At 37.6% G+C, this 21,433-nt stretch overlaps 1 protein-coding gene across 1 annotated transcript in view; it reads left to right on the top strand.

Moving 5' to 3' along the window:
• SUZ12 (SUZ12 polycomb repressive complex 2 subunit) overlaps positions 1–21,433 on the top strand; it is a 35,440-nt gene that overhangs the window by 5,700 nt on the left and 8,307 nt on the right. Inside the window, 7 exon segments of the mRNA XM_074607169.1 lie at positions 2,663–2,731; positions 5,601–5,650; positions 8,515–8,600; positions 10,949–11,180; positions 11,979–12,081; positions 16,805–16,910; positions 18,588–18,765. Coding sequence (XP_074463270.1) covers positions 2,663–2,731; positions 5,601–5,650; positions 8,515–8,600; positions 10,949–11,180; positions 11,979–12,081; positions 16,805–16,910; positions 18,588–18,765 — 824 coding nt within the window.

Raw genomic sequence — 21,433 nt, 5'->3', positions numbered from 1 at the left:
GTGTCTTTTGGAACAGCATCATTGTTAGCCTGCTTATGTGGACCATGACTGTACATGTATATTTATTTATTTATTCCCATAGGACTTCTTAATTCTGCCTTTTTTAAATTGCTCATCATTGTTTTGATTGCCATTTCAGTTAACAGTATCATATGTAAAATATAAAGAAGATATCTCCAAACTATATAGAACTTATCACAATAATAATTATGGCTCCACATCTTTTATCTCTAGCTCTACGATAGTCTGAGAAAAATGCCAGACAAATTTATCACTTGGAGGTAGGGAAGTAAAACTGTATTTTTACCAAGGAATTATCAATTGATGTTGGTCCGTATGTTTAATACTGAGAAAGTCTTTATAAAGACCAGAATGCTTAGAGTACAGAGAAACGTTGATAGGGAATATGTTAATGGGCGTTTGTCAACTTGGGCTAAAAAAAGTGTTGAAAGTTGCTGCTTCTCATTGGAGAGATAATATGCTTGGGTCAGGTGATACTTGGTGGAGAACTGAAATGAGCTTTCTGCCTGTGGGTCTGTCTTCAGGTGTCGCTATGTTATTAGACAAAACTATGGTGTTGCAAAAAAGTTACTAACTTAGTAGAAGTTGCTTCCTGTATAGTATTTGGATAAAAGAATTTTTTTATTTATTGGCAAAGTAATGACATGCTATGATGTGACTTTTAGTACTTTGTTAATTATGAGTGTGCTTGACTGGAGTAAGAGTGGGTGGAGAAAGGAATGCGCAAGATGCGCATACTTGTAGCACAAGTAAATGCTGTCTTAAATCCTGGGTGTTAGGGATGGTTATTGCAGAAACTTAATTTTGTCTGTTATGTATGGGAACATGGTAACATAAGATAGTAATTCAGTTTGAAGGAATTTCTGAATTTTTAAAACGTTCTTATAAGTTAATGTCAAAGGCAACAATTTTGATTTAATAGATTTTTTGAACGATTTTTAGGAGGACTTTTTTCTTGTTTTAACTAACCTGTGTTTGAGATTAGGAAAGATTGTGTCACTTATCTTTCTGGATCAGTAACGCTCACAAATGTTAAATGCAAGCTGTGTCAGATAATAGTGTATTTTATGAAAGATAGTTAAACGTTCTCCCATTCATGAAACACGTTTGTCTCTTAGGTGGTTTCTGGCTTGTATTCCAATCATGACATAGCTTTGCTCTAGAGCTCTTCTAAGCAATTCTTTAGCCTGAAGAAAACCCTCTAAAGAGAAGTGTACGGCTTGCTGTCCTTCAGAGCAGTGCCTGATTTTCATGAGCTTGGGCAAAGTACACACAGACTTTTTTACCTAAGAATCTGAAACTTTCAACAAATTTCTCTGTTTTTAACATCTCTTGCTTTAAAGCTGAGCATTGCAATGTTCATTTTAATAATCCCACATTTTAGTGTAGGTGAGTCAGTTCTTGAATCTGTCATCTGTGTGAACCTTAGGCTGAGTAGAGCTTTGAATCAGTGGTTGTTTATTACACAAACCATAATTATTTTTGTCCTTGTTATCTGACGGCAGCCCTGTACTTGTGTAGTGTTTCTTGCCCAACGTTGCTATTTAGCCACCATGTGGTTTGTAACTAAATCGTTGGGATGCATTATATGCTGAATGTAGACAACGTGTGACATCAGTGTTTCTTCAGTCAGGATATTTCTGTAGATGATGCTTCCCACTTCCCCAGAGCATGTTGTCATTGTTTCCGCAAGAAATCCAGTATTTGACAACAGCTTGTGTTGTTCTTATTTCATTTTTCTAAGGTATAAATGTAAAGGAAGGGTGTCCTCACAGCTCTTGCATTGTCACCCTAGCCTAGTGCAATTTTATTGGCATTTAGGTCCAAGCATTAATTTTCCTTTAAAGAAAAACTGAAAAACTATTCTGGAAAGTACTGAACAACGTCAGTTCATGAGTGAACTTTATTTAGCAATGAACGTTAAATTGTATGTATGGTAGAACAGGCTGAACATATGAGCATGAACAGGCTGATGTCAGAATTACGGAGAGAAATGATTTGAAGTGATTATTCTCCATGACATTGTTGTCATTGGTTGTCATCGTCCTCCTCATTTCCTGTGAGTGTGCTCTAGAAGCAGGGGCAGAATTCATTGTTCTTTGTATGTGTCCGCTCAATGTAACTTTGCGGAGAAAGAAAGGGGGTTTTATAATTAGGTTTTTAACTGTTTGTCAGATAAGGTTTTAAGTGTTTTTCATTATTATGACCAAGATTAAAATAGTAATGGCTGCAGAGCTGACGCAGAAGTTCCTAGTAGGTATATGTGTCATTAAAGTGCGCAGATTTTCTTTGACCAGAGCTGAAATGTGGTTAGATATGTTCATTGCAACATTTGAATATGGTGCCGTTAAATGGCACTTATTAGGACCAGTAGGATTACTTCTGAAAGGGCTGGTTTTAATGCTTTGTATAATTTTGATACTGCTTGAGAAGCTGTATTGTGCTTTTGTCCCTACAACTCAGGTGTGCTACTAGGCCTAAAAAGGTATCGGAAGGGTGCTTCCTGAATAGAAGGCAAAAACTGTATATAGACAGTTTTAGCTTTAAAAACAAGTTAAAGTTTAGACTGAATAAATTTTCTTGTTATGTACTATGGGAATAGTGGCTATGTGAAACTGTTCTTTCTGCTTTTTCTTCACAGGAAAACATTCAAAGTAGATGACATGTTATCAAAAGTAGAGAAAATGAAGGGAGAACAAGAATCTCACAGGTACTGTCCTACGATATATTTGTCTACAAATAAGCACATGCATGTGCTAAATCCAAAGTCTTTTTGATTGATAAAATGGAAGTGATAAAGAGTAATTGTTAGAAACAAGGTACTTACCGTTTGAAACGTTGCTTCCAAAATTTTGAAGTGTGTGTATATGTGCTGGTCACTTAAAAACTTGGAGAAGAGCAGTGTCAGAATAAACTTTCAATATTTGTCGTGCTGTTTCTTGAACTGTGTATAGAAGCCTCAACTAGGTATTTGCCTTAACTTTTTCTTTTTAACTGTCACTTGTGTCAGTAACTAATCTGTGTGTACTGGAATAAAAAAAAAAAGACAGATTTGGGAAAATACCATGAGGTTAGACTGTTTGGGGTTTTTATGGTTGAATACTTGCTGTTCTTAATCTTATGTTCATAGTTATGTAAAAAAAAAAAAAAAAAAAAAAAACCAAAAAAAAAACAAAACCAAAAAAACCCCAAACTCAAACCACCAAAACAAAAGACCCTGAAACTTTCAAGAGTATTTAAAAGACCTTACTGATCTCAAGCTGTAATTGAGTAACTAGTTATAAAAAGTTTTCATTACAGGCTGCAAAACTTAGATTTCCACTTGTAATTTTTTCGTGAGAAATATTGCTTAGTTGGAGATTTTTCTTGTGGTTCATGTTGAACCTTTGTATAGTTCTGTCTGAATAACAGCGCTCCCTCTTTAACAAATAGATAATTTCAAGCCTTAGTTCCATATGAACTTGTCACTTGGAGGGGGCGGGGACTTACTCTGTGAATTCTAATGGTGAAATAGTAATTATCTTTATACTGCTGGACCTGTTGGTTTCAACGTGTTAATTTTGTTTCTGCAAGAGTTTACTTTAAATTATTTAGCACACTTAAATGTTGGCTAAAACTCCTATTTTATTAGGTCTTACTGTGCTTCAGAGAAGAATACTGAATGCTTGCTGAACTTGCCATATTGTATTTGTCAAAAGTCAGAGTTCAGCAGAAATGTGAAACTTGGAACTGGTGCGTTTCAGTTCATTTTCATCCTAGCCTGTCTGCAATCATGGCAGAAAGAAGGCAAAGCAAATAAGCCTGGTCTGTTGTTTCTTGACAAGTTTCCTAGTGCTGGAATAAAATGGTATAAAAAAAACTATTCACTGAGAAGTGATAGAGCATACAATGTGTTTGTGATATTTGAGTGTGATAGATGATGACCGTAACTTTAAGTTATATTCTTTATGTATGAATTACACACCTAAGCTTTTTGTGAAAGTATACATGATGGAAATCATAGAATCATAGAATGTGTTGGGTTGGAAGGGACCTTTAAAGGTCATCTAGTCCACCCTCCTGCAGTAATTAACCAATCTCTTGTAAGACTTCCAGAATAATTTTGTTTTAATCTATACGATTCAGTCAGGGATCTGTTTTAGTCCTGCAGGTTGGTTTTGTGATCTTTTTTTGGTAGAAAGGCTGTAGGTAATTTGGCAAAACTTTTCTATTTACTGTGCGGATTGATCATGAAATGCAAAGCATTCTGGAAATTTTAAAACAAAACCAAATATTTTAAAGACTAACCTAAATTGCTGGAATGTGCGAAGACCTGTTGAGATGACTTTTTTGTGGTGTTAGTTTGCTTGGTTTTTAACCAGCAGTTCTTTTTCCATAGTATTTACAAATAACTAGCCTGCTTCAGAGGCAACCGTGCTAGATAGAATTTAGTCTGAAACAAATTTATAAATTTTGTTTTCTAAGAGGTTTTATAGAGTTACGGTCTATTTTTCTTAATTATCTTTTGCTCCATATATTGTGGATACTTGCTAGGTAAATATTCTCTTTTTAAGGATAAGGATCACGTTGAAACAAAATAGTCAAAATACTGATTTGTGTGCATTTTTTGTGCTTTCAAAGCTATTGAAAAATGTACTGTAGTCTAGAATTGGTCTGTAAAAGTAACATGGATGCATGATTCAACTTGGTATAGATCAGTCTTTTGAAAGCTCAGGCTCTCAGGAACATTTGTGTTTAAAAATAGGTGTTGAATGTCAGGTTGTACCTTCCTGAGAAGTCAGTGAAGGTGCTCAAAACTGGATGTGGTGTTCTAGTGTAATAGATGATGTTTTGCTCAATACTGTGGACTTCAGAAATACTAAATGGTTTTGAGATCCATTTTAATGTAGGCTTATGAATACTTGCTTTAAGCTGAGATGTATTCTGAATATAACAATTGGAAGTAACATAGTTCTACAGTCAGCAGAATAGTCTCTGAGCTGCAGTGCTGTGAAACAAAAAAGATGCAATTGTTACTTGGATTGCATATGTTATGGATGATATGGACTTGATGTGACTGATAATCTTGATTTCTAAGGCTGTAGCTTCCCCATTGTAAATTGACTCAACATCCCTGCAGGCGTTTAAAAGATGGGTAGACTTGGTGCTCAGGGATATGGTTTAGTGGTGGACTAAGTGCATGGTTCAAGGTTCTAGTTGTTCTAGTCTGGTCTAGAAGTTCTAGAAAACTTCCACCAAAACTCATCTCTGTTGCTGATAAATGTCTAGGAAACGTGTTGCTTGCTTGTGAAAGACAGATCTCACGTCTTCAGATAACACCCCTCTCCTGCAGTGTTTAAAGCTCTACTTAAAGTCATAGAATACATAGAGAGAATCAGTATGTGAAGACTGGTGCACAACTTTGCATCAATTGCAACTGCTGTACCCAGGTGGTTTGCAGGTTAGAAAGATGGACCTGTTCATTGTAGTTCTGCCTCTTGTGTTGGCCTGTCCTGAACATCGGGGAATGGAGGGGAGCGGCCGCTGGGAGGAGAAAATACTTACTTGTTGTAACATCTCCTTTCTTTTCTTCTGTTTAGCTTGTCTGCTCATTTGCAACTTACGTTTACTGGGTTCTTCCATAAAAATGGTATGTTTGCTAATTTATTCATTACATTGTTAATTTCTATAGCACTTTTTAAAGTAGTATAGATCTGAGGAGAATATTTGAATATTTTTAATTTCTGATGGGTTCTTCCATAAAATGTTATGTTAGCTAATTTATTAATTGTACTGTTAATTTGTATATAACCTTTGAAATTAGTATAGATCTGTGAGAATATTTTGGATCTCTTGCTGTTTGGAGGCAATTTTTAACTTATTTAGTCCCATTAGTTACAGTACTTTCAATAGCACTTAAAATATGTTGTAGCGTAATTGTAATGTTAAGCAAATAAGCCTTCCTGGGCTTTAGTCAAAACAGTGATATTGAGAAATACTTCAAGTCGTCATCCACTCAAATTGAAATAGACCTTGAGGAGTCCTGAAGAAACTGATTTTATGGAAATGTGTCTTTGGGATATTTGAAGTAGCTTTACAAAAAGCCTCAGCCTTCAAATAGTTAGAAGATTCAGTGTTTTTTAATTTAAAATAGAAGTGTGAGAATAAATTTTATCAAGTAGAATCCAAAAATGAGGCAAAGGCCATGTCAGCGATTACAAGAGCAATGGAAATCATGTTTTAGTGACTTGCAGTCATTCTATGGTATCTTTTATGCACACAAGGCTTTACTTCTCAAAATTGGAATATTGGACTTCCCAAACCAGAATGAAGGGTTCTATTCCTTTAAAGAAAGCAGAAGTGACATGCTTCGTGCCATATAGGCATGGGTAAATTCACTGTCTTTTTACTTCCCTGAAAAAAACCTAGCTGTTTATCTACTAAAATGAAGTGGTGTTTCTAATTTTTCAGTTAAAAATATTCTGAATGGCATCTTAGTCTTTGGATGTAAAAGGTAATGCAGTTCATGTAAGAGGTTTTGTACTTTTTTCTGGAAGTTGTTATGTTCCCTCAAAGTATCTTGTGCTTAACCAGATCTATTTGGTAAGGTGTTTGAAAGTTAAAGTTGCAAATGTCTAGATTTCAGAAGCACTTCTTTATTAAACTGTAATATTACTCTGAGAAAGTTCTTAAAATCTGTAGATTAGGAACATTCTGCTTCTGGAACTTCAAAATAGTGCTGGTCTCAATGGGTAGTATTCATCTTGTTTCTCCTCTCGGTAACTTCATGTTATATGTTGCGTTCAGTATTAAAGCTGGGAAACCGCAAGAGCGAAGGCCTTTTGGGGCAGCCAGTGATAAGAATAGAGAAGTATAGAATGAAAGTGGAGGAAAGGGTATACTGATGTGTCTTAAATTCAAATATGGAATTTAAAATGCCTAGTGGATAGGATAGTTGTTCCATAGATTTTGCTGACAGACCTTCCTTTTCTTACTGCTTTTCTATTACAGTGTGGTCTTATGCAGACAAGTAGATTTTTCAAGATGTTAATATATTTGATTACTTTCTGTGTGTTTTTGAACGTTTGGGTTATGCAGCTCTACTGTTAACTATAAAAACCTTTCACTTCAAGAGGGAACTACATATAGTGAGAGACTGGCGGTCATTTGTACCATGGAAAAGGATATCACTAACATAAGTAATTTTCCTGTAGAAAATATTTAAGTTAATGACACTGGCACAATTAATATGGTTATTTGTCTGGATAGAAATTGTGTTAGAAACTCTTGAAACTGAGTGTGGTGGAGTTTTGGTTGGGTTCCCCCCTGCCCCAAGTTTCTGTATTTGCTAAGCAGATTTCTATTATGTCCCGTGTTTAAAATTTTAAAAAAAACCCATATTTGTTTACTAAAACTGCAAGTGTCTCTAGATGAGTGTCCAGCACTCCCTGTCATCTGAAACGTGTTAAGCTTATCAAATGTAGATATAGTGTCAGGAGGAAAGCAAGTGAAGAGACATGGGTTATGTCATCTTTACTATGCTAAAGTTTGCTTTTTATATCTGATGGGCATAACAAAGTATTTCATTGAATGTCAGATTCTTTGTGACATGGACCAATGTGAAGCCGTTGTCCTTTTCTAACTTAAGCCCATAATGATATTTGTAAAATTTTTAAAGGAGCATAAATAAGTTCATTCAGTTTTTGCTGATAATTGTTTTTCAGAATTTCTTCCGTGAACTGTTTTTTAACTAGATATATAATCAAAATTATCTTGCTATTCTTTTTCTATATGAGGGCATGTTTCTAGATTTAATATAAATTCAAATGATTAAAGGTTCTCCTACCATATGGTGAAATTTATTTTGTAAGGCAGTTTTCGATTGGCGTTGCTGATCATACTGCTGGTAGTAGTAGCCGTCTTGAAGATTCCAGGCTCTAGAAGACTGATCGTGCAGAGGCTGTCAAGCCAGGTCTTCTTTTCTAAAGGCGACTTTTTTCACGTTCTTTAAAGAGTCCTTTAACAGCTATTCTGCATGTACGTAACCTTGCATAATCTTTAAGGTTTCTTTGTTTTCTTTTGTTTTCCTATCTGAATCTGCATCTGGATCTTAAGTTTCAGTGCAAACCAAATTCTACGTTTGCAAGCTGTAAAGAAAAAAAATTATAGGAAATAATTGGACTCATCTGTAATTAGGGTATTCTGATGTTCCTTAGGTCTATCTATATCCTTTTTCTCTGCTGTAAAGAGGTTTTGGCAATGCCAAAGGTAGCAAGCTTACTCTTTGAAACATTGGAGATTGACTACGCTTTTTAATCTGCTAATATTAGAATAGTTAGGTAGTATATGTGCTCAAGTGGGAATTTGCAGTAAGTTTGGGGAGAATTGAAACTTACAATTTGACTAGAGGTCTTTGTGCCTGGAGGTACCTATGTTTAAAAAGTAATTACGTGTGGATTTACACTGTTGAATAGATCTTCATTTTTTCAGAACTTTGAATATTTTTCTGTTTAGATAAGCCATCACAAAACTCAGAGAATGAACAAAATTCTGTAACCCTGGAAGTACTGCTTGTGAAAGTTTGCCACAAGAAACGAAAGGTAAAAATGATTTGACAAAGTATTAATATATAGTAAAGCAAAATGTCTACCTGATTCTGGAACATCTATTTATCATTGCCATGTTACAGGGTAATGTTGAAATGATGAAATGATGCTTCTTTTAAGATTAATTTAGTCTTTAAATTTAAGAACTAATCTGTTCAAGCTGTTTTCTGTTAACTGGGTAAGGGATTATTCAGAAGCAAGTATGTATAGATATATGGATTTCGCTTTGCTTTGCGAGAAATAACTGGAAGTTTTAAAAAAACATTCTGCTTTGTTCATTGAATTTAGCTTGCTTGTAAGTTATTGTGAAATTCACTCATTGTGAATTTTGGCCATCTCTGTTTTTACTTCAATTTTTTTGTATCGCATCATTAAACTATTAATTCTGTTGTGATGTTCAGAGGCTTAAGTAAACCAGGCGATCACAAAGTCATAAAATAGTCTCTGCCTTTTAGAGTTTAGAAATAAAAAGGAACAAGTTGTAATTGTTTTGAATTCTCCAGTCATCTGCCAAGTCTTGTCTCTTTCCTTGCTTTTTCTGTGTCTGTGTTTTTTACATTGATCATCTCTATTATTGCAGATTTTAGCTACTATGAATCATAAACAATTACAATTTTCATCTTTTTTTTTTTTTTTCCCCAAAGTGTCTTTGAATTTGCTTGCTGGTTTAGCTATGTTTGTTTCACAGCAGTTAGCAAATTATTTTCACAGCTCTGGGAATATGGGAAGCTTAGTAATACATGCAGTAATTTTTAACCAAAAAGGGAAAGATTTGCAGTCAGAACTTTGTATATATTCCCTAAGAATGTTAAGCTATTTTGACATGTTCGTAAGAGTTAATATTGTTTCTAGTCAATTTTTTACTTGCTGTAGCATGGATAAATATGGTAAAAGCAGGAGGTGCTGATGGTTATTGGAAATGTTTTGCTGCAAGTTTCATGCTTAGGCCGTCTTGCCTTGTTTTTCCACTACTACACAGTGCTCAGTGATCTGTTTGAGAGATAATGAATGTAATTAATCCTAGGTAAGTGGTTCTTTATCTCCCAGATAGCACAAAGTGCACCTTGTAATATTGGAGTCACAGAATCACAGAATGGTAGGGGTTGGAAGGGACCTCTGGAGATCATCAAGTCCAACCCCCTACCAGAGCAGGTTCACTTAGAGCAGGTTGCGCAGGAATGCGTCCAGGCGGGTTTTGAATGTCTCCAGAGACTCCGCCACCTCTCTGGGCAGCCTGTGCCAGTGCTCTGCCACCCTCAGGGTAAAGAAGTTCCTCCTCATGTTTAGATGGAACTTCCTATGTTCAAGTTTGTGCCCGTTACCTCTTGTCCTGTCACTGGGCACCACTGAAAAAAGACTGGCCCCATCCTCCTGACACCCACCCTTTCAGTATTTATAAGCATTGATAAGATCCCCGCTCAGTCGTCTTTTTTTCCAGATTGAAGAGACCAAAGTCCGTCAGCCTTCCTTTATAACAGAGATGTTCTAGTCCCCTGATCATCTTTGCAGCCCTTTGCTGCACCCTCTTCAGCAGTTCCCTGTCCTTCTGGAACCAGGGAGCCCAGAGCTGGACACAGTACTCCAGATGTGGCCTCATCAATGCAGAGTAGAGGGGGAGGATGACCTCCCTCGACCTGCTGGCCACCCTCTTCTTGATGCACCCCAGGATGCCACTGGCCTTCTTGGCCGCAAGGGCACATTGCTGGCTCATGGTCATCCTGTTGTCCACCAGGACTCCCAGGTCTCTTTCTGCTCTCCAGTAGGTCAGCTCCCAACCTGTACCAGTGCATGGGGTTATTCCTCCCCAGGTGCAGCACCCTACACTTGCCCTTGTTGAATTTCTCTCTGCCCAGCTCTCCAGCCTGTCCCGGTCTTCCTGTATGGTGACACAGCCTTCTGCTGTGTCAGCCACCCCCCCGCAGCTTTGTGTCATCAGCAAACTTGCTGAGGGTACACTCTCAGGAGAAGGTAGGAAGCCCTTCAAATATATATGTAACCAAACCATGTAATTCCTTTAGGTAAACAGAATTAAATTAGTATTAATGACTGTTCTACAGTTTTCTGGATGCTTCATGTTAGTGTTAATTTAATCACTTGGAGAAAGATGGATGCTGCCAGGAATGGTTATAAAATGCCAGTTTTATTTACAGTTTCAAATATCTGTTTTACATTTAAAACCTGGGATCGTTATTCCAGATTGTTTTTATTTGTGTCTATTAGAAGGCTTATTTTCAAAAAGATGGCAGGACAAGTACAATTCATAAATGATACAAGTTTTAACACTTAATGTCTTTAGTTTGTTTTCTAAAAACCTAAACCTAGGCTTTCTTGTTTTCCTGCAGGATGTCAGTTGTCCGATAAGACAGGTTCCTACAGGTAAAAAGCAGGTGCCTTTAAACCCAGACCTCAGCCAAATAAAACCGGGCAACTTCCCATCGCTTGCAGTTTCCAGCAATGAGTTTGAACCAAGCAACAGCCATATGGTGAAGTCTTACTCATTGTTATTCAGAGTAACTCGCCCAGGAAGAAGAGAGTTTAATGGACTGATCAATGGCGAAACCAATGAAAACATTGGTAACTTCAGTCTTTAAATATGCTTTTACAAAATTTATCTTGTAGGCTCGTATACAGTTGTCTTGATCTGCAGCGTAGGTCGTACTCTGAGAAGGGCCAGTAATAGATGAGTGACTGAACTGGCTTTCATTTGTTTTCAGCCTTTTTCGAGATAGGGCTAAAATACAGTTGGTAGCTAGAAACTGTACTTCTATTTCTGTGTAAGTTTAACATCATTTTTTACTAATGTGTGATGGTAAAGGTGAGGCAACGCTGTTGGGGGGTGAGTAATGTAGGAGAGCCCTGTGGTCGCTGTGACTATCATTAAACCTCCTGCAACGCTGGTCACTGCTGACTCAGCTGTAGGTGCTATCACGGTCTCTCACCAAAACTAAGTGACTAGCCAATAAAGAAAATACCTTAATAACAGAATTTTAAAAGCTATTTTCTTAATCTTATCAAGACGTGTTGTGTTACATCACAGATGTTGCAGCTTTGAAGAGTGCATGTAGAGTGAAAAACTTTTTCTCACTATTTTATAGCTACGAGAGGAGGAAGCTCAAATCCCAAATTCTTTATGCTGACAGAGTAATACGACTAAACTATAAATATATGTGAACATATCTAAAGTATGATTACTGTTAAGCTAAGTACTCTTTCCTTTGCCATCAAGCTGTTCATTAAATACTGTGTTCTTTTCTATTGTATGACACATCTGACATAATCAACAGCCAGTTGTATTTTACAATTGCATAAAGCCGTTTGGTCTTCTTAGTTTGTGCTTCTATAATAACTGAATGCTGTATTTCTTACGTACAGATGTCAATGAGGAACTTCCAGCTAGAAGAAAAAGAAACTCTTCAAATCGTGAAGATGGGGAAAAGACATTTGTAGCACAAATGACTGTATTTGATAAAAACAGGTAATACTGTCCAAAATAAATATTATTTCTGTTAATTGTTAGGAATTTGTTTAATATTAAGCTTAAGTATATTCTTTATTTTCAGTGTTGGCTGTCTTTGGCTACATTTTTAGTTGGTAGTTCAATAAGAGCTTAGGCTGCTTGTCTTCTTTTTTTTTTTTTTTTTAAAAATCTACAGGTTTCATAATGCACATCTTATACTGAGTCCTGTTCTGTGACAACTGTAAATTATTCCCTTTATGAACTTGAGTATTGTCCTGTTAATATGCATCAGTTTCTGTTCCTTGTCAGTTTTCTGACAGATGTAATTTCTGTGGTTCTGTTAAAGATCACTGACAGCTTAATTGAAAAGTAAATCAAACAAACAAAAAGTCTCTGAAATATGCTTAGTGCATACATTCTATTTGGTGGCATAATTTTCTCCATGCCCAGACTCTTGCTGATGCGGTCACAGATCCTATTCTGCTGCTGCCTGAAGACGACAGTAGTTCTCCATTACTACAGTGAAATCAAACAAGTAGTTAAAATTGTAATAGGCTTACTCTGTCATGTAGTTTAAGTGTGGTGAAATATTTTAACATTTGTTATCTTGACACTACTTAATGCATTTTAAAGAAGGTGGAGTGGGGTGAACTTACATGTAGCTATAGCTTTGAGCAATCCAGATAGTTCAGAAGATAAGTAGCATTCCAGTTACTGGTAAGTGGACATTGCAGTTGTTTATCCTGCAGATGATGTCCTGCAGATATTGTCCTTGCAGTGTTGCAAGTTTAAAGGGCGGGGAACATAGCCAGTCTGGATGAATAAGGAACTTCTGATGTGACTTAGGAATAAAAGGAGGGTTTACCACCTTTGGAAGAAGGGACAGGCAACTCAGGAGGAGTACACAGATCTCGTTTATACAGAGAGAAAATTAGGAAGGCAAAAGCCCATCTGGAGCTCAACTTGGCCACTAACGTAAAGGACAACAAAAAAGTTTTTATAAATACATCAACAAAAAGAAAGCCAAGGAGAATCTCCATCCCTTACTGGACGTGGGGGGGAAGTTGCAACCAAGGACAAGGAGAAGGCTGAGATCCTTAATGCCTTCTTTGCCTCCGTCTTCAATAGTCAGACCAGCTATCCCCAGGGTGTTCAGCCTCCTGAGCTGGAAGATAAGGATGGAGAGTGGAACAACCCACCCGTAATCCAGGAGGAAGTAGTCAATGATCTGTTTCTGCACCTAGACGCACATAAGTCTATGGGGCCGGATGGGATTCACCCAAGAGTACTCAGGGGGCTGGCGGGAGAGCTCAGCAAGCCTCTCTCCATCATTTTTGATAATCTTGGTCAACAGGGGAGGTACCAGATGACTGGATGGTGGCCAATGTGACGCCCATCTACGAGAGGGGTCGGAAGGAGAATCCGGGGAACTACAGGCCTGTCAGCCTGACCTTGGTACCAGGAAAGATCATGGAGAGGATCATCTTGAGTGAGCTCTCATGGCAAGGGCAGGGCAGCCAAGGGATCAGGGCCAGCCAGCATGAGTTTAGGAAAGGGAGGTCCTGCTTAACCAACCTGATCTCTTTCTATGACCATGTGACCTGCCTTCTGGATGCGGGGAAGGCTGTGGATGTTGTCTGTCTGGACTTTGTTAAGGCCTTTGACACTGTCCCCTGCAGCGTTCTCCTGGAGAAGCTGGCGAATCATGGCATAGACAAGTGTACTCTTCACTGGGTAAAAATTTGGCTGGATGGCCGTGCCCAGAGAGTTGTGATTAATGGGGTGAAATCCTCTTGGCAGCCAGTCACCAGTGGTGTCCCTCAGGACTCAGTTTTGGGGCCAGTTCTGTTTAATATCTTTATTGATGATCTGGATGAGGGGATTGAGTGCACCCTCAGTAAGTTTGCAGATGACACCAAACTAGGTGGGAGTGTTGATCTGCTGGAGGGTAGGAAGGCTCTACAGAGGGACCTGGACAGGCTGGATTGATGGGCCAAGGCCAACTGTATGAGGTTTAATAAGGCCAAGTGCCGGGTCCTGCATTTCGGTCACAACAATCCCAAGCAACGCTACAGGCTTGGGGAAGAGTGGCTGGAAAGCTGCCCGGCAGAAAAGGACCCGGGGGTGCTGGTGGATGGCCAGCTTAACATGAGCCAGCAGTGTGACCAGGTGGCCGAGAAGGCCAGCAGCATTCTGGCTTGTATCAGGAATAGTGTGGCCAGCAGGAGCAGGGAAGGGATCGTGCCTCTGTACTCAGCACTGGTGAGGCCTCACCTCGAGTACTGTGTTCAGTTCTGGGCCCCTCTGTACAAGAGGGACATTGAGGTGCTGGAGCGTGTCCAGAGGAGAGCCACCAGGCTGGTGAGGGGTCTGGAGACCAGGTCATATGAGGAGAGGCTGAGGGAGCTGGGCATGTTTAGCTTGGAGAAGAGGAGGCTGAGGGGAGACCTCACTGTCCTCTACAACTACCTGAAAGGGGGTTGGAGAGAGGTGGGGGTTGGCCTCTTCTCCCAGGTGAATAATGACAGGACCAGAGGAAATGGTCTGAAGCTGCGGCAGGGGAGGTTTAGGTTAGATATTAGGAAGAATTACCTTACTGAAAGAGTGGTCAGGCACTGGAACAGCCTGCCCAGGGAGGTGGTTGAGTCACCATCCCTAGAGGTATTTAAGAGATGTCTAGATGTGGCACTTCAGGGCATGCTCTAGTGACAGAGATTGTAGGGGTTTTTTTTGTGTGTGTATGGTTGGACTCGATGACCTCAAAGGTCCTTCCCAACCATGAAGATTCTATGATGATAATACCAGCAACAGCCAAAATTCTGTATATGAAAATAAGAGTTCTATCCATGGCAAATGTGGACCCCAGGTGAAGGTCTCTAGATAACTTCTTCATTAGTAAAAATATAAATGCAGCTTCAAGAAAAAGCTGCGTAAAACATAGCTCCAAGTCATTCTGACAAAATGGTTGTTTATCCAAATGCGATTTTAGAAGTCTTATATTTTGAGTAGGGTTTTTTAAGAAATGTCTTTAATCTGTATCTTCTTAGCAGTCTTGACAATATTTTGTTCTTTTCTGTTATTTAATCCTCTGGAGAACTTTAATATGCTAAACGTGATATGAACTATTTGGGGGTTTCGTAGTGATGATACATAAGCTAGGACACTTTCAGCCTTGCTGCTGTATAAGTGACGCTGTCTGATTTGCAGTAAATCACATAAAAATTGTTTGGGTTTTTCTTTTTTAAATCTTTAAATTATACTTATGTGGAAAGCCATGTTCAAAATATAAGTTATTACCTTGATTGATTATTTGTGGATTTTTGTAAAGTATAAGCTATTCATTTTTGTTAACCTCTTGAAGTTAGAGTCTTCTGTTTGATGGAGAAATTGAGAAATAAGTTATTTTACCCAGACTCCGGCCCTGGACAAGGATTATGCATATCATGCAGATCTAGGAAAAGTATTGCCTTAAGGCCATTGTCTTCTCTATCTATATATGTGGGTTTTTTTTACCTTTTGAAGCTGTTACTCTTTTAAATAGAGTACATGATGGAGTTAGTGGTTAGCAACATGCTGTCAAGAAATAGAACAAAAGGTCTCTGATAGCTTATTTGGTGTATCTATAACTATTCTGCTGGGATACTTCTGCTGTAATATAGTTTACATGTAACAGAAAAAGATAGGCTGTAGTTTACGTGTTCCAATATCTGAGTGTAGAATATTGAAGGGTCTAGAAACAGGAACAGCCTTTTTCTGCAAGACATAATTCCCAAGTTCAAACTGTGTGACCGTTTGCCTACATTCACATGGAATTTACCTGCTTGGCAACAACTCGTTTATTTTGAATGATGCTTCTGTAGTTTATGATCTATTGTCAGAAATTCAGTGCCATTGCTTCGGAACGTAATGTCTCAAAAGGAAAAATACAAAATCTTGGGTAAGTGAGCTGGTATTGTAAATTGATTTGCACTGATATCTTTAAAACATGGGCATGTATCCATGGGACATTTTCCTGAGGCTATACCTTTGGTTCAAGGCTTTTTCTTTTTTGCTTCTCCTGTGCTGTTCAGCAAGTGGCAACAAAATAAAACTATTTCAGTAGAAATCAGAATTTCTCAAGCCTCCCTGAACAGACTGCTATATAGGAGGAAACAGGGTGAGATAAGGAGGAAAGTGAAAATGTGGCATGTTGGTTAACGTGTCCAAATTACCCATTCTAGTCTATGTAAAGCATTTTTGTTTGCTTTTTGAGAATGTCATACTTTAAATTTACTATGTTGCAGTCCTCTTAAGGTTACATCTGACATGGCTGTCATATGAAGACAGGATTCTTTAGTTTTGAAGGCCTTATTAAAGGTCATGTTGGTTTTCCAGAACAGAATAATTACTAATAAAGAAGGAATAAATAAGAGATGACTTGGAGGTGATGTCATTCAGTTCGGGGGTTTTTTTCTTCACAGGAAGATTTCTATCATGGTATTCATTTTGTATTAACAGTAGCTTTCCTCCATCTCTTGGAATTACTTGGATGGAGGCTTTTACATTAATGTTTGGCATTAGGCAGCATTTTCGTTATGGATGATGTTTGCTTGAGTTTCACACTTGGTTGCCAAATAAATCTGCCTGAAAATCTGCCTTTAGTTTCATGGAAACTTAGTTACTGTGAAATATATTCTACATTTTAATAGGCAAACAATAAAAATGAGCTGCTTTACTCATAATACGTACTTTGTCTTGACAGGCGCTTGCAACTTCTGGATGGAGAATACGAAGTGGCCATGCAGGAAATGGAAGAGTGTCCCATTAGCAAGAAAAGAGCAACATGGGAAACAATACTTGATGGGAAGGTATGGATTGTTTTAGTGGCTGAAAGACCTGTCTTCACTTAAAATGCTCTGCATAAAGGTGGAACACATTTCGAAGTGCAGTCAGTTGGCTGTTCCTCTGAAAATTGATTAAATTGAACAGGAAATGGTACTTCTCTTTCAGGATGTATGGACATTAATTTAGCTGTTGGTTTAGGAAAGCTTTGGCTGCACTAAATCGTTAATACAGGCAGATGCTATCTACTGTAGGTACGGCCGCTGTCTCTTTCCATGACTTCTAAATTTCTGTCTTAGAAAATCAGGCAAATTAAATGTTTTTTATTGTAATAAATTCAAGTTGGACAAATCAGAAGGAACAAACTGCAGAAGTAGAATGTTTTGGGGAAAGGAAGAGGAACCCCAAGCTTTCGTAGGTGTGATCTTACATACCTTAAGAGAATGCTGGTGAATTTAGTGATGAAAGGAAGAGGGTGCGTCAGGGTAGGAGAAAGTGTTGTGCAGAGAGAAACTGTTGGCTGAGGCGAATCAACACTGGGTGATACAGTGAATGCACTTACAGAGTCAGGGGCTCCTCCATCAGTATCAGTCCTAAGTGACTAAGGAGAACAATATGAAAATTCTAGATGGTTGCAAAGTAGTTGTGTATCAACATGATTATATAATTATGAAAAAAGCTGAGATGATCCAAAGTATATAGTAAAAATACAGTTATAAGCTCTGTTACCCTGTTCAGCCTCTACCTGGAACACTGCTTCTGATTCTGTTAACCTGTGTTCAAGAAATTAAAATTGAAAAAGCTAGAAACTTCTTTTAGGAAGATTATAGGACATCCTCCATGTGTAAATGTACTTAAAAAGATAGATAGATAGATAGATAGATAGATAGATAGATAGATAAAAAATTGCTGTAACTTTGTTAAACTGAGACAGAGATATGGTTGATTTCTGTTGTTGGGAGAATATGAGAGAGGTTTTCCACGCTGGAGGTGCTACCCCAAAGAGAAGAAAAAATAGGCACGGCCAGGATGTTTATTGTCCAGATCTGATAAGCACATTGTCATTGGTTTTCCATTTTGCAGTAGCATTTCTGTAAAACAACAATGCTTAAATTTAATAAAGAGCTTTTAAGATGGAATTCTGTAATGTTATGATAAATTTAGGGTATGATACTTGATTGTAAGAGTTTGGACTTGACTCAGGTCTCTTCTATTACTTTATTACTATTAACTTGAGTGGAATATGAGAACGTATCCACAGGAGAATATTACAATAGCCTTTCTACAGCAGACAATGTGATGGGTTTTAAAGCTTGTGTATTAATATATAATACTGGACTGCAGAATTAGGAGTAGATATGAATAGAAAAAGAAGTACAGTGGCAGCAGGCTCCTGGGTAAGTGCTGTTCTCTTTCTAGTCAGGGACCATGCTGTTTACTGTTTAATGTTTCACAAAGATCAATTTGTGTGCCACAGTGTGTGCGTGAAGTGGTTGCTCAGTAAGGTGCCAGAAACTGCATAGTAATCTCTTCCAGCTTTTTTTTTTTAGTATATTTAAATGCATATGCTTATGTTGAAAATACAAGGACTTTGGGTGATTAAAAAAATTACATCTATCCCTATTCTGGGAATATTTTCTCATAATTGTTTTTCTATATGGGAAAACACTAATTCTGCTGTTATATTTTTTTATTTCCCCCAGAGATTGCCTCCATTTGAAACATTTTCTCAGGGACCTACACTTCAGTTTACTCTTCGTTGGACAGGAGACACAAATGATAAGTCCACAGCTCCTATAGCTAAGCCTCTTGCAACACGGAATTCTGAAAGCCTCCCTCAAGAAAACAAGCCCAATTCTGTTAAACCTACTCAGACTATAGGTAAGCAAACTTTGGCTTCGCTGCTGAATAATCATCTGCTTAGCACATATGTACCTCAGGGTTCCTGACTCGCTGGTGCAACTGCTTCAGGTAATCTTAAACATGAAAAAGCAAAAATGAATGGGCTTTGTTGTATCCCACATCTTGTACAGTTTTTAAGGTAATTTTAAAAACTAAAAATAATGGGGTCTTTGAGGTCATGACAACACTGAAGTGATTTATAGACCATGCTCATATGTCCTGATGCGAAATAAATTGGGGGGGAAATCTGTGAATAGGACTTTTAGGATTGTCTGATTTGCTCTACTCGTTTTAATTACTGTTCTGTTGGTATTTAGATTTATAGTTCCTTTTTTATGCTTTGTAGTGAAAATAGTTATAAAATTTGTCTATCAAATTATATCAGAGCTCTTAGAAAACATAGCTGCTGCTATGAAATGTTACAAACTGTCTAAAATATTGTATGTTACATTGCACATTGGTGTAAAGGTAACACGGGTTCTTTCAGAACGCTTATGAATGGACACTAATTTCCTTGATAAATAGTTCGATGTCTAGGCATGATCCCATGATGGAAGCACAATAAATAAATATTTTTATTACTTAGCTGCATTTTCTTCATATTCACACAAGTTAACAAAGATTTTGGTTTGGGACTAAAGGTTTTTCTCTGCTTTTATTCATTTTGGGCAGTCTGAGGGTGTCTGGATAGAACGCAGGCTTACAGTTAATACTGTCTAAAAAGAATTCTGTGTAGGTAAGAGAACACATAGCAAGTCTGCAAACTATTACTACAGCGTGAGGTAATTCTGTATTAGTTATATGTAAATTAATCTGTATGTATCATTGAACTAGTTTCTCCCCAGTCATTAATTAATGTTTAAAGCATTGTAATTTCAAACTAAATGCTTTTTAAGGTCAGAATTTTTCGGTGATCTGAAATGTAACTGGTTTGGTTTTCTTCTACAAGTTAGTTCCTATACATTCTTTCCAGAAGAGTTTACATATTGTCAGACTTCGTAATCAGCCTTTGAACTGTTTTATCATCACTTTTAAATATATAGCCCATTAAAAGCAGTAGTGGATAGACTACTTAATATTGCTTAACCTTGCTTTATGGAAACATTTTTAAATACTGTACAACTATTTTCATTTTACTACTTTGCTTGGTTTGTACTTAATATAGTAGTGATACTTCTGCGGAGGCTACAGTGTCATTGAAAATTTAATGTAATTACTATTATAATCTGATCTGCTACTTGGGAGATGACATAATGTCAAAAATATTAATGCAGTCTGCTAATACTCAATGCAAACCTAAAATTATAGGTTTTGTTACCTTATATATCCCCCATTATATATTTAAACACATTAGTTAAAGAGCTATTGAAATGTCTAGAAACTGCTTATTCTGCTGCTGCTTGTTTTGTGAAGCTACTGAATATAAAATTGTATTTAAGTTTACATAGGCGATTTTAAGCAATATTTTAGAAAAACTTTGTAAAATGTCCTTTGATATTTCTGTAGGTATATGTTAAAAAACAGGTATGTGTTCCAGATGAGTTTCTTTATGGAAAGTCTTTGGGTAATATTATTTCCCTTTGCATAAGGTTAGCTAATTAGTATCAGTACTGGGTTTTTCTTTGACAATTTCAATGAACTTACAAAGTTTGACCCTTAATAATTTTCAAGGAGTGTGTGATAACACACTTTTTTTAATTCATACGTGATGTAAAAACATTGACAGACACATACTTGCTGGGAGATGTTTTGCAAAAGATTGTAATATTAAATTAGGCTTTTAGATATAAAAAATAACCCCACGATTTTTTTCTCTCCTTCAAGAGTCGTTTAGATTTTCTTGCAAAACACTGGGATAGCTGCTAGGGTGGGTGTAACTGATTGTATGCTGCACTCCGGTTAACTGAACACTTCACAAAGTGACGTAGCTGTACGGCAGGTAGCAGGATATTTCATTATAATTATCTCAGGAAATTAAGCTTAATGTAGTTTTTATATTTTTAATACAAATTTGTGAGTAATTTAGTTCAGTCGCTTAACTGTAATTTTGTTCATATGTTTATAAAACCCTGTTTCTTCCTTGCTGTCTGAGAGCTTAGCTCAAAAAAGCTACTACTAAAATACTTGTTTGATGCTAGATAGAAAAGACACCTTTGAATGACCATTATCCTCCCCCTCAACCCCTTTTTTTAATACCAGTTTCCTGTCTCAGGTTCATATTTAATCTGAAACTCCCCTTTGATCCCTAAGTGGCAGTGGGGGCTGGCCTGGGGACTGTATTTCTTTTGTGTCCCTCAGAGTTGTTAGTAACGTTGGCTTGGGATACTGTGTTGGCAGGTAAGGCTCAAGGACAGCTGGAAAACTTCAGTTTTTCGGAAGGCAACAGGCTGCTTCTGTTGTTCAGACACCTGTGAACGTACCTAGACTCGCACCCGGCACCCAGTTCACTTCAGAGTGATCAGTGTTTCCAAGCTTGTAACTGGATTGGGACTCTGGGATTAAGGAAGTTTCTAGGTCCCTGTTATAGAAGTAATTGGCGTGTAGTGGTTCTGTCTCCAGACTTAAGCTCTGGGGAGTGTAGCCAGGCACGGTTTGTAAAGAGTTGCTGTGCTTGGAGTTTTGGGGTTCGTCTGTGGTAGCGCATTGG

Source organism: Larus michahellis, chromosome 14, assembly GCF_964199755.1.
Source record: "Larus michahellis chromosome 14, bLarMic1.1, whole genome shotgun sequence".
Classification (NCBI taxonomy): Eukaryota; Metazoa; Chordata; class Aves; order Charadriiformes; family Laridae; genus Larus; species Larus michahellis.
The sequence above is the reverse complement of the archived record's forward strand: the minus strand, read 5'-3'. Positions and strand labels throughout refer to the sequence as shown.